Here is a 13,345-nt window from a genome sequence, read left to right as displayed (position 1 = left end):
CACTACATGAAGATTAGTGAGCTGGGAAATGCTAGCCAAGACAGACCACCCAAACACTATTACCTAGTAACCTCCCTCCTGGTTCTAGGGGGAGGAGGGGGAGAGGAAACAAGGGAATGAGTGGAAGACAGACGTAATTTATAAAGAAGGAAACGGGGGGGAAAGGGACAGTCAGACGTCATTTATAAAGAGGGAAATGGGGGAATAAGGGACAGTTAGACGTAATTTATGAAGAGGGAAACGGGGGGGAAAGGGACAATCAGACATAATTTATAAAGAGGGAAACGGGGAGGAAAGGAACAGTCAGATGTCATTTATAAAGAGGGAAACGGGGGGGAAAGGGACAGTCAGACATAATTTATAAAGAGGGAAACGGGGGATTAAGGGACAGTCAGACGTAATTTATAAAGAGGGAAACGGGGGATTAAGGGACAGTCAGACGTAATTTATAAAGAGGGAAACAGGGGAATAAGGGACAGTCTGACGTCATTTATAAAGAGGGAAACGGGGGAATAAGTGACAGTCTGATGTCATTTATAAAGAGGGAAACGGGGGGGAAAGGAACAGTCAGATGTCATTTATAAAGAGGAAAACGGGAATAAGTGACAGTCTGACGTCATTTATAAAGAGGGAGACGGGGGAAAAGGGACAGTGAGGCGTCGTTTATAAAGAGGGAAACGGAGGAATAAGAGCCAGTCAGACATTCTATTTGTAGATCTTCTTGGACTATAGAGAAGTACAATACTAGAAGTTGTGGTGGGTTTGTGGTTGCTGCAGCGTTCCTGTAGCTATGATTTGGTAAGATAATACAACACATAATTTTAGGAGAAATGAAAAGCACCTCTCTTCTGTATGTTTACACGTGAATACTAACAAGTTATTTACCTAAGTCAGTTCACACTGAATCAACATGGGTGTTGCAATCCTTGCAGTCGATCAAACAGTAAACTGGAATTCAGTGGTGGAAGGAAAGCACTGCATTTTTGTAAGGGTTGATATTAAGTCTGAAATTTCTAAGTGGAAATTACAAGCTTCAGAAGCTTTTTGAAACGTCAAATACACTACAAGTTTTTAATTTCCTGCATTGCCAAAAAGTTACCCAGCAACAGGGTGATCAAGTTAAGATCCTGAATCTGTTATTCTGGTTTGTGGGAAGGAAGCCACATTCACTAATGCTCGTAAAGGGTCCAACGCACAAAGCCAGTTGCTTTCTCCATTGTGATTTTGTCTTGCTGTCTCTGTGCAGGGCAGAGCTGACATGGAACCTACTCTTATTCAAATCAAATTGTATTTGTTACATGCGCCCGAATACAACAGGTGTAGTTGTAGTCACCTTACAGTGAAATGTGTGGAGTACAATAGAGATCGCATCATGTTATTGGAGCTGTGCTGTAGAGTTGTCGCTACGCCACTCCTGCATGACACCCCAAAAATGCCCTAATGACTGATATGTGACTGAACAAATTTTCCCCACCCTGTCTTTTCAGAATGCGGGAGAGAGACCTACGGAGTGTGTGCAGAAGGGTGCTGCTGTTGGCCGTCTGTCTGGTGTCTCTCTGGGGACAGCTGACCCTCGCTTCGTCACACAGAAGTCACATAGGTATGTCAACACAATTACAGTAGATACTGTATGCATCTCTATGGGCACGTCGAACACATCCTCATCATAATGATGGTGTGTAATTACTGTCAGCAAATTGTGTAATAACTTAATATGTGTAATAACTTAATATGTATAATAACGTAAACTGTTCAACTATTACAGGGTAAATGCAAAGCTCCTACTATGTAACATGTTATAACACAATACTTAATGTAAAATATTTCCTATACAGTATGGTGGATTTGATTTACATGGCTTAACGTATCTCTTCCACCAGGTCCTCAAAGCACTTGACATTGTATGGCTTTAGTAGCTTCCAACTAGTCGATGTCAGGCTGACATTTTGGGCCAGAAAGCTCACCACAACACATTGCTATGAGCTATCACATTGAAGAGGTGAGGCTGTTTACAATGGTCAGGTGCAAGGATAATGTAGCCTACTGTAAAAGCAGTCATATGGATCAGTTCTTTGCTCCAACAGATCTCACTATAAAGCAGTCATATGGATCAGTTCTTCACTCCGACAGATCTCACTGTAAAAGCAGTCATATGGATCAGTTCTTCGCTCCAACAGATCTCACTGTAAAAGCAGTCATATTGATCAGTTCTTCGCTCCAACAGATCTCACTGTAAAAGCAGTCATATGGATCAGTTCTTCGCTCCAACAGATCTCACTGTAAAAGCAGTCATATTGATCAGTTCTTCGCTCCAACAGATCTCACTGTAAAAGCAGTCATATGGATCAGTTCTTCGCTCCAACAGATCTCACTGTAAAAGCAGTCATATGGATCAGTTCTTCGCTCCAACAGATCTCACTGTAAAAGCAGTCATATTGATCAGTTCTTCGCTCCAACAGATCTCACTATAAAGCAGTTCATATGGATCAGTTCTTCGCACCAACAGATCTCACTGTAAAAGCAGTCATATGGATCAGTTCTTCGCTCCAACAGATCTCACTGTAAAAGCAGTCATATTGATCAGTTCTTCGCTCCAACAGATCTTCGCTCCAACAGATCTCACTGTAAAAGCAGTCATATGGATCAGTTCTTCGCTCCAACAGATCTCACTGTAAAAGCAGTCATATGGATCAGTTCTTCGCTCCAACAGATCTCACTGTAAATAATTAATGGACACTTATTAGTTGTGTGACACTGAAATGAGGAGAGGCTGATGTAGACAGGAATGTACGGTGCTCTGGGGGTCACATATTGATTTTGAGTTTTTTTGTCTTCGAACAAAAAGCCAATATAACAAAACAACAACAGACATTTGCAGCTTTAGGGGAACTGTTGTGAAGTTCAGAGTGATTTTAGTGATGGGGAGAGAGTCAGTGCTCCACTGGGCGAAAAGGTAGAAAGTGTGACATCACATTGAAATAATGAGGTCACAACGATACTGGAGAGACGTCTCTGCATTAGACAAAACAACAACACTGGAACAGCAACACTGTGATCGCAGATTAAATGAAACCCCAGGCTTCTAGAGACAGGGAAAAGACCTGAAGTTTCAAATGTTCATGATAAACTCACTTGAGTACATTATTAGTCTTCCAAAAATCTACTAGTATCCAAACGCCTGTAGTATGGCCACAAGCCATGTTCGTTTCCACAGAGGTGGGTGCACCACTATGCGGAGTGAGTGTGATTGATTTTGAAGAGATGGCCAGACCACACAGCCACTCGACAGCCCTGGGAAGTGGACTAGTTGCCAGCCACTGGTCTCTGAGGGCAGGGCCAACACTGAGGTAATCACAAGGCAGGTCCCGCAGCTCCAGAGGTCAAGCCAAGGTCTGCCCAATAAACAAACCTCTTTAGCACCGCTGTTTATTGAGGTGGGGGCCTCGCCAGAGCAATTGAACCTTTCACCGTAACCTGACGAGAGCACAGCTGAGCACATTAATAAGACTGCAAGCCCCCAAAGCACCATCCACATTCATTAGTTATAGTCATGAGAGGGGGGGGGGGACAGAGAAACCAGTTTTTCTTTTTGCTGGTGTGATCTACAGTATACAACTTAGATCCATGAAATCGCTAGATCAAAAGTGCGCCTGAATCACACACAACACATCAATCGTGTGGATATCTTTCAATAGCTTCATTTCATTCAAATAAAAAACATTACTACGAACAGATCCATTTTTTCTCTCATTTTGAAAACAGCAATCAGGCTCTCTCTGATTTGTTAGTCAGTCAGCAGCCGGATGGCCAGATGCTGAAATGCAGTGGAATGGAAAACGGGCGTGAAAAACACATTGGCCAAGCTGATTGTGTGATGCGGTGTGACAGCTCTGCTTTTCTGGAGATGAAATGCTCACACTCTGTTACATCTCACAGTGTAAGGGATTAAACCTTACTGCTCATAGATGCTGTAAAACTCAGATTTTTTTGGGGGGGGTTTATGTTGGGTTTAAGGTTTAACAAACGTCACATGAGACTGTGCAGATATGCTTATGAGTTGAAATTGTGCAGTCATTCCCCCTCATTTGCATTCCAGCACCATATTTGCATATTTGCTTATGGTGAATACTTTGTAAAAACTGTGTAATGCACTCTAATGGATCATTCTCACACTGGTTCTTATGCTCCATGAGATACTTGTTTTTTTATGCAAATATGCATTAGCATTTTAGTCAAAAACATGTTTTTTTAATTTAACCAGGCAAGTCGATCTAGGTGCAGTCTTACTGGTAGCAATATCCTTGCCTGTGAAGCTCTTTTTGTGCAAAGCTATGATGACGGCACGTGTTTCCTTGCAGGTAACCATGGTTGACTGTCACACTCTGACCATTATTGTTGTTTGTTTCTATGTTTTGTTTGGTTAGGGTGTGATATGAGTGGGCATTCTATGTTGCATGTCTAGTCAGTCTGTTTCTATGTGTTTTGGCCTGATATGGTTCTCAATCAGTGGCAGGTGTTTGTCGTTGTCTCTGATTGGGAACCATATTTAGGTAGCCTGTTTTGTATTGTGGTTCGTGGGTTATTGTCTATGTGTAGCTGCCTGTGTCTGCACTCGTGGTCATAGCGTCATGTTCGTTTTGTTGTTTTTGTTTAAGTGTTCTTCGTGTTTTTTCATCATTCAATAAAAGAATGGATTCACACCACGCTGCGCTTTGGTCTACTCCATATGACGATCGTGACATTGACAGAGGAAGAACAATGATTCCAAGCACACCCTCCTTTTAAAGCTTCCAGTCTGTTATTCGACCTCAATCAGCATGACAGAGTGATCTCCAGCCTTGTCCTCGTCAACACTCACACCTGTGTTAACAAGAGAATCACTGACATGATGTCAGCTGGTCCTTTTGTGGCAGGGCTGAAATGCAGTGGAAATGTTTTTGGGGGATTCAGTTCATTTGCATGGCAAAGAGGGACTTTGCAATTAATCTGATCACTCTCCATTCTGGAGTATATGCAACTTGCCATCATACAAACTGAGGCAGCAGACTTTGTGAAAAGTAATACTTGTGTCATTCTCAAAACTTTTGGCCACGACTGTATATAGCCTCACTATTATTATTTTACTGATGGTCTTAAATTTTTTGTTACTTTTATTTCTTATTTGTCTTAAAACTGCGTTGTTGATTAAGGGCTTGTATGTAAGCATTTCACTGTAAGGTCTACTACACCTGTTGTATTCGGCGCATGTGACAAATAAAATTTGATTTGATTTGAAATCAAACAGTCACTGTAATGTATTTCCTGCTTCCATATCCCCCCCTGAAAGATATAGTATATTGTCTTCTAACAGTGAGATAATGACATCAGACTGGTTCTGACTGGCTGACTGATGTTTGTACTCTGTACTCTGGATGCCATGTCGGTCTTTAGGGAGCCTTGCAGATTTGTAATGGTGTACATCAAGTAGCCTACAGCCAAAATAGGGCAGAGAGAACAGCATAGCTCTGGGACTAGTGCTGTCATTATGCTGGGCAGCGGGCAGGCAGTGGTGGCAGAGCAGGTCATGGCCTCCCTAGGGACAGAGCTGAGCGTGGTGGAGAAGACAGAGCGTGTGTGTGGTCCATGTCAATGTATCGGGATGAGGAGATAAAGATGAGGAAACGGAAGTGATGGAGACGTGGGGCCTGTTTGAAATGCGCTGTTGGTGACAGACAGGGGAGGGGGTCAGGTCAGGTGCCTCTGTTTCCTAGTGGTAGACCACTGAGATTAGTCCCATGCTATAGACCTCTGAATGGCAGCTGGTTATATGAGCTGGGAGGATGTGAGGTATGATGCAGTGTTTATCCATGAAGGACTGAGGTTCTGGAGGAAGACATTTGATATAGAAATACCATTTGTTTAAGAAGTGGACAGTAAACGCTTATAGATTTGAATCTTTCATATGCAGACTGCAGTATGTTGTTCTTCTTCTGTGCTTTGTGAGGTGTTTAGGAACTTTGCCACATCAGGTGAATTATTTATTGTGTAAAAGTTTGAGTCATAACAGAAAGACATGAGTTGATTTGCTTGATGGTAACAATACCTTACACTTACAAGCCTTGTTTGGGTTAGTATGAACAACAACAACTATCACACAAGAGTGGTTACTACTGTACTGTAGTTATCAGGTTAAAAGTGGTTACTACTGTAGTTATCAGGTCAAGAGTGGGTACCACTGTAGTTATCAGGTTAAAAGTGGTTACTACTGTAGTTATCAGGTCAAGAGTGGGTACCACTGTAGTTATCAGGTTAAGAGTGGTTACTACTGTAGTTATCAGGTTAAAAGTGGTTACTACTGTAGTTATCAGGTTAAAAGTGGTTACTACTGTAGTTATCAGGTTAAACGTGGTTAATAGTGTAGTTATCAGGTTAAGAGTGGTTACTATGGTAGTTATCAGGTTAAGAGTCATTACTGCTGTAGTTGTCAGGTCAAGAGTTTTTACTATGGTAGTTATCAGGTTAAGAGTGGTTACTACTGTAGTTGTCAGGTCAAGAGTGGTTACTACTGTAGTTATCAGGTTAAGAGTCGTTACCTCTGTAGTTGTCAGGTCAAGAGTGGTTTAATTAAACAAGTCATTAGTTGAGTGTTTCTAAATGATCTCAAATGATCCTTCATTGTTCTAACGGACCACCTGCTGTGGCCCAGCGTTTCACACATCTCTGCAGTGATTACAATCTCCTGTCCTTCTCCAATTAGAGTTCCAATAGAATGACATTATCCCACACCACATTGGAAGCTAGTTACCTACCTCTAACTACCCTGCAACTCAAAAGAAACCTGGTGGCTTTTAGATTTTGATAGAAATGAGGGACGGGGATGAGATCCTTGATCTTCGATTCGATGATAATGAATTTGCAGTGATGATGAATGCAATTAGCGGAGAAGTGCTAACAGCGTAGCAGTAATTGGGTCTACACTGAGAGCCTTGCCCTTACCTGGAAATTGGAACCCCTTTTAAGTTCAGTCAATTGTGTTGTTGTTAACTGGAAACGCTTGGTTGAGGCTGAGCACTGAGGATATCACCTTCCAAATTGGCCACCGTCCCATTCTTTTGCACTCGGATTTTAACACTCTCTGTTGAATTTCTAATGCCTTGAATCATTTAGAGCAATAAATATGTCAATGATGGGCATTATATACTATAAAGATTATGTGGTGGTATTGTGTCAAAGTCAGGATTATGGTTCAGAACATGTTCCTCTTGGTTGTGTGTGATTAGCTCGTGATTGAGCTGAAATATTCCGCCCATGTAGGCTATATATGTAGGCCTATGTGCTATTTACAGGGAGCATGTTTAGTACATGGGTAACGATCATGAGTTGTGTCAGTTCAATGTATTTTTTCATTTTTCTCTTGGTGATTGAAAACATTTCTTCAAGTGCTCATTAAGATTATGATATTTCTACAGAGAGGGATAGTAGCATTTTGGAGGAAGTATTAACATTTGGCAGAAGATCATGGATATTTCTGTTATCCTTGACATCATGATTCTAATCAAATGTGGTGAGTGATGACTGGTTCTCTTCATGGTGAGCTATGATTGGCTCATACCACTTTCTAGAAAACATTTTATTTTCGAAGACCTATTCAGTTTAAAGTAGAAGCTAATGGGGATCCAAATAAATACACCATCGTACAACATATCTCTTCCATTCCCTCTGGGTAATATGTTTGTGGGCTATTTATTGTGATTATGCTTTATTTCCCTCCCACAGCCGAGGCATAGCTTAGCATCTGACTGAATGTTTCAAATAGCTTAGCATCTGACTGAATGTTTCAAATAGCTTAGCATCTGACTGAATGTTTCAAATAGCTTAGCATCTGACTGAATGTTTCAAATAGCTTAGCATCTGACTGAATGTTTCAAATAGCTTAGCATCTGACTGAATGTTTCAAATAGCCTACCATCGGAGTGTTTTGTCACAGTGCTATCCCAACATTGCTGACAATAAATCAGGCAAGTTTAATTTCCTCTTCTAAACACTAATTCCCATGCTGTTATTACTGTTGCAGATTGACGGCCCCTGATTGTTAATTAAATAAATGTGCTTTAATAACTGTCCTTTGAAGTGCAGTTAGATGATATAAATCCTACCAGACATTTACCAGTGCTCATCCCCAGCCAAGCAACATTGAACAGGGTTTTCAGTGGCAGTCACAGAGCCCTGGGTCGTCTCTTCTTCCACTCCTTTCTTTTCAGCCATGCTACGATGGAAATGTAAGCTTCTAAAATTCAATCTATCAATCGCCTCTCCATCTCTCAGCTGTGCTCGATATCTCCTTTACCCCCCGGCTTGCATCTCTCTGCTGGAATGAAGTACAGCACAGCACAGTGTCCACATCGAACCCATAAAAAACACAACCAAGGCTGAGCAGCACGTTTTATGTGAATGGAGCATAAAATATAATGGGTGGGACTGCTGGATAGTTTCTGGAAATTGCTTTTTTTAAAGGTCTCTTGACATTGTTCTGCAGTGTGGCCTATTAGGGAAAGGCACATACTCACATAGATATTGTGAGTTGAGAGAAAATGGTCAGGTCATATTCACCTTGACCTGGGGGTGACTATAGCAACTCAGCAGCTGGGCACTACAGGTTGGTTGGTGAATAACCAAATCCATTGTTCTCCAAGGCAATCCACTATTACGTATGAGAACGGATATTACTGCACATAGTATAGGTAATATTCCATATTTGATCATAAGTGGATTTCAAAACATATACAGTGCATTTGAAAAGTATTCAGACCCCTTTAATTTTTCCAAATTTGTTAGGTTACAGCCTTATTCAAAAATGTATTAAATTGTATTTTCCCTAATCACTCTACACACAATAACCCATAATGACAAAGAAAAAACAGATTTTTAGACATTTTTGCAAATGTATATAAAAAAAACAGAAATATCACATTTACATAAGTACAATATTTACTCTGTACTTTGTTGAAGCAATTTTGTCAGCAATTACAGCCTTGAGTCTTCTTAGGTATGACGTTACAAGCTTGGCACACCTGTATTTGGGGAGTTTCTCCCATTCTTCTATGCAGATCCTCTCAAGCTCTGTCAGGTTGGATGGGGAGCGTCGCTGCTCAGCTATTTCCAGGTCTCTCCAGAGATGTTCGATTGGGTTCAAGTCCGGGCTCTGGCTGGGCCACTTAAGGACATTCAGAGACTTGCTCCGAAGCCACTCCTGCGTTGTCTTGGCTGTGTGCTTAGGGTCGCTGTCCTGTTGGAAGATTAACATTTGCCGCAGTTTGAGGTCCTGAGCGCTCTGTAACAGGTTTTCATCAAGGATCTCTTTGCGCCATTCATCTTTGCCTAAATCCTGATTAGTCTCTCAGTCCCTGAGTCTCATCCCCACAGCATGATGCTGCCACCACCATGCTTCACCGTAGTGATGGTGCCAGGTTTCCTCCAGACGTGACGCTTGGCATTCAGGCCAAAGAGTTCAATCTTGGTTTCATCAGACCAGAGAATCTTGTTTCTCATGGTCTGAGATTCTTTAGATGCCTTTTGGCAAACTGCAAGCGGGCTGTCATGTGGCTTTCATCTGGCCACTCTACCAGAAAGGCTTGATTGGTGGAGTGCTGCAGAGATGGTTGTCTTTCTGGAAGGTTCTCCCATCTCCACAAAGGAACTCTGGAACTCTGTCAGAGTGAAAATCAGTTTGGCCAGGCGGCCAGCTGTAGGAAGAGTCTTAGTGGTTCTGAATTTCTTTAATATAAGAATGATGGAGGCCACTATGTTCTTGGGGACCTTCAATGCAGCAGATCGTTTTGTTTGTTCCTTTCCCCAGATCTGTGCCTCGACACAATCGTGTCTCGGAGCTCTACGGACAATTCCTTCGACCTCATGACTTTGTTTTTGCTTTGACATGCACTGTCAACTGTGGGACATTATATAGACAGGTGTGTGCCTTTGCAAATAATGTTCAATCAGTTGAATTTACCACAATGGACTCCAATCAAGTTGTAGAAACATCTCAAGGATGATCAATGGAACAGGATGCACCTGAACTCTATTTTCGAGTCTTATTGCAAAGGGTCTGAATGCTTATGTAAAAATGTTTTATTTAGCAAAAAAATCTAAAAACCTGTTCTCGCTTTTGTCATTATGGGGTATGGTGTCTAGATTGCTGAGGACATTTTTTTAAAATCAATTTGAGAATAAGGCTGTAAAGTAACAAAATATGGAAAAAGTCAAGGGGTCTGAATACTTCCCGAAGGCACTGTATATGCAGCCTGTTCAACTGATTATATCTACAGTAGCAAAACTCAGAGAGATAAAGACACCTCTCAGTATTCAAATCATGATTCCCTTATTGTAGCCGACTGGAGATAGAACTGGAAATGTGTGCCACTCTCACGCGGCGAACAAGGGCCTTATCCCCCCCTTTGTTGCTCCACAGCTCTGGGTGTCTGCTGACATTCTGGGTGTCTCCTGACATTCTGGATGTCTCCTGACATTCTGCCTGTCAATCAACCCCGAGAGTGGAGCGTTAGCACAATCGGTTTACACTTTGAGAGAGGAGACTGCAACCCATTTAGAGGTGACATGACGGCTCTCTGACAGATAACGAGTATGTGTGGCGTGTGAGATGAGAGAATATAGAAATGAACAAGATTCACATGCTGCTACACTATACACTATGAACTCTCTCCTGCTAAGGCCTCTTGGAGGGTTGTCACCACGCTGCAGATGACAAGGTTGAGAAGGAGAGCTGAGGCCATTGCTGTTGGGGATATTTTGAGAGAAAGTGTATCTGTTTCATGGTAATGAACCAGAGAGGATTAATAATGGTTAATAATACTGTATAACATGTTATATACAGATAATAAGCTTTGGAGAATGGAACTATAATGCCAATGTGTGATAGAGTAGATTAGTCAAATAGAAAGTGTCTGTGCAATGCTGCAATGCTGCAATGCAGACGAAACAAACCCTGGTAGAATGTGCATGTACTGCAGAATAGCTCTTCATGTTAACACAATAACGCACAGCAGTGTGTGTCTGGCGTTCCCAAGTTTACACAGTAGTTATTGATTCTACCAAGGAAAAGGAGCTTCACAATTCACAAACACACCTCTACTCATCAACACAGTGGATTTCGAGGCATATGATGCTCTCTGAGCCAAAGTTGAATAATGTTCTCCTCCAGTCCTGCATTTACAACAACTGTCAAGAGTCTGGCTTGTGACTGAGGGTGTCAAGATAAAGTTGATGTTGTAGGGATGGTCAAGTAAGGCGTACTCATCTGTCTGAAGTCCATAGTTTATGGCTTATGTATAGTATCATATTATGTCATCTATATTTGCTCCTTGTTGCTTTATGAGCACCTTATATTTCTCAGTAGGCCTTATGCTAAGTACAGTTTAGTACTATACCTGTGCAACAAAACAAAACCACGGAAAAATTGTGGAAGCCTGTATAAAGTCAAGCAAACATTTGCTTTGGTTGACTTTTTACATTCTTCCATAGTTTTATTTTGTTGCACAGGTGAAACTATTGAAAAGCGGCAGTAAGGCCTAGTGTGAAAGTATACTCAGAGACACATTGGCATCTGTGGAGCTTTCTCTAGCCTGTCTCTGTGATGTGGGCTTATTTCCTGGGCACAACCAAGTGTGATTGTTGAGCTCAGCAGGTTTACAGCAGGAGAGATATGAGTCAATCTCTTCAGAATACCGTAAGCCAATTAAGCATACGTCTTCTGAAACGTACTCCCATTGCTCAGGAAGCTTGAGGGATGAATGTCTCAGGGAACCAATATTTCTATGCCTGCTTTGAATGCTATAACATGATAGAGGTGGAAAAAACTATCTCCACCTTCTCTTTTTCATATACCTCTTTCACCTAGTCCATACATCTCTCCCTCCTCGCTCTGGCCTCCCTTTGTTTCTCTTTTTTGCAAATGTTTAACTGGCGTTATGAGGACCTTAGGATTGACCCCAGGTATTACATCACTCCTTAGACTTTTGACAATACAAAATGTAGCAGACAGACTGTCATATACTCAGCATTTTGTGGCTGTACTGTACAGTACCATCTCTCCTTTGTCTTAAATGCTACATGAGCAGCTTGAGCATAAAATCTAGTCATCATTTATTCATGGTGTTTCTATTGTCTACCTGTTTTGCTGGCTGCTGTGGTCTGGGCCCACGCCCGCCCGTGACTCTGTTGACAGTGTTGTGATTTAGCCTCCCCATTCTGTGGGTTGAAAAGGGAGAGCAGCACAAACAGGAAATGAGGTTAAGGACATTTTGTTTTCTTCCTTTTCTGGATAAAAGGAGTCAGTGAAGCTAAACCAGAGGCTTGGGTCCGTTCGTGCCTCAGTGGACAGAGAAGTTAGTTTCCTGTCTGTCAGGGAGATACAAACACAGACTATTGCTGTCAACAACACAGTCAGGAAACAACGTTTACATTTGTGACATTAATTCAATTTGAACATTTTAGATCAGCCTACTAACTCAGCCTCCCCGATAGTGTGACCCAGCCTGGGTCCTGTCGTGCGAGTGTGTTTGAGCTCTGTTCCCGCGCAGCCCAGATGGTCAGGTTGGTTCTCTCATTAGTTCATACCCGATCATACCCGTTTCATAAGTGACTGGATGTAAATTGCTGTGGTGGTGACTAGGTAATTGGGTTCTCTCTCTCTCTCTCTCTCTCTCTCTCTCTCTCTCTCTCTCTCTCTCTCTCTCTCTATCCTAAAAGCTTTTAATGCCCTCAGCAGTGTCTGTGAGTGAGTAATAATAACCATGAGGATGTGCTGGGAGCATGAAGCTTATCATGACTACAGTATTAGATCAAACTGTGAAAAACACGGTAGTCCTAACTGAATGGGTCTTGTTTGATCTTATACTGTAGCTTCTACAGTGCTCTAACCCTCTTTAACCTTGTTTCAGTTAAGCCTTTGTATATATTGAAGATTTCTACAGTAAAAAGCCAGTGGATGCTTTAAAAGCCTACAGGCATTTAAAACGCCCCTCTCTCATGTTGCCGTATTATAAGCCCTATGTCTGTGTCAGTGAGCCAAAACATATGATATACAGAACTGTGCTTAAAACAACCCTCAACGATCGCTGCACATTGACCAGACTGAGGTTGTTAGTTGGAGTTCTCTCCAAGGTTGTTGCAGTGGTGAAGGCTGATGATGGCGGAACACTGTGTCCTCTCCTTCGCCTCCTTGTGCTAGACTGAACTGCTGAGTCTGATGCACACTGTCAGAAGGGTACAGTTAGAAGGGAGACTCTCTGTCTGAGGTGCATTTGAAGTAGATGACGGTTGAAGAACATTCCTCTAGAATGCTTTTGAA

At 41.9% G+C, this 13,345-nt stretch overlaps 1 protein-coding gene across 2 annotated transcripts in view; it reads left to right on the top strand.

Moving 5' to 3' along the window:
* Positions 1-13,345, top strand: part of LOC109865255 (chemokine-like protein TAFA-2) — a 161,197-nt gene that overhangs the window by 88,759 nt on the left and 59,093 nt on the right. For both annotated transcript variants that reach the window (XR_002251558.2, XM_020453391.2), the window contains exon 2: positions 1,488-1,600. Coding sequence is in view for 1 of the 2 variants with exons in the window: in XM_020453391.2 (XP_020308980.1) it covers positions 1,489-1,600 (112 nt within the window). In the remaining variant the exon portion in view is untranslated. The remainder of the gene's footprint in view (positions 1-1,487; positions 1,601-13,345) is intronic.

This window comes from Oncorhynchus kisutch, linkage group LG1 (genome assembly GCF_002021735.2).
Source record: "Oncorhynchus kisutch isolate 150728-3 linkage group LG1, Okis_V2, whole genome shotgun sequence".
Lineage (NCBI taxonomy): Eukaryota > Metazoa > Chordata > Actinopteri > Salmoniformes > Salmonidae > Oncorhynchus > Oncorhynchus kisutch.
Note: the sequence above shows the minus strand (reverse complement) of the source record. Positions and strands in the feature narration are given on the sequence as shown.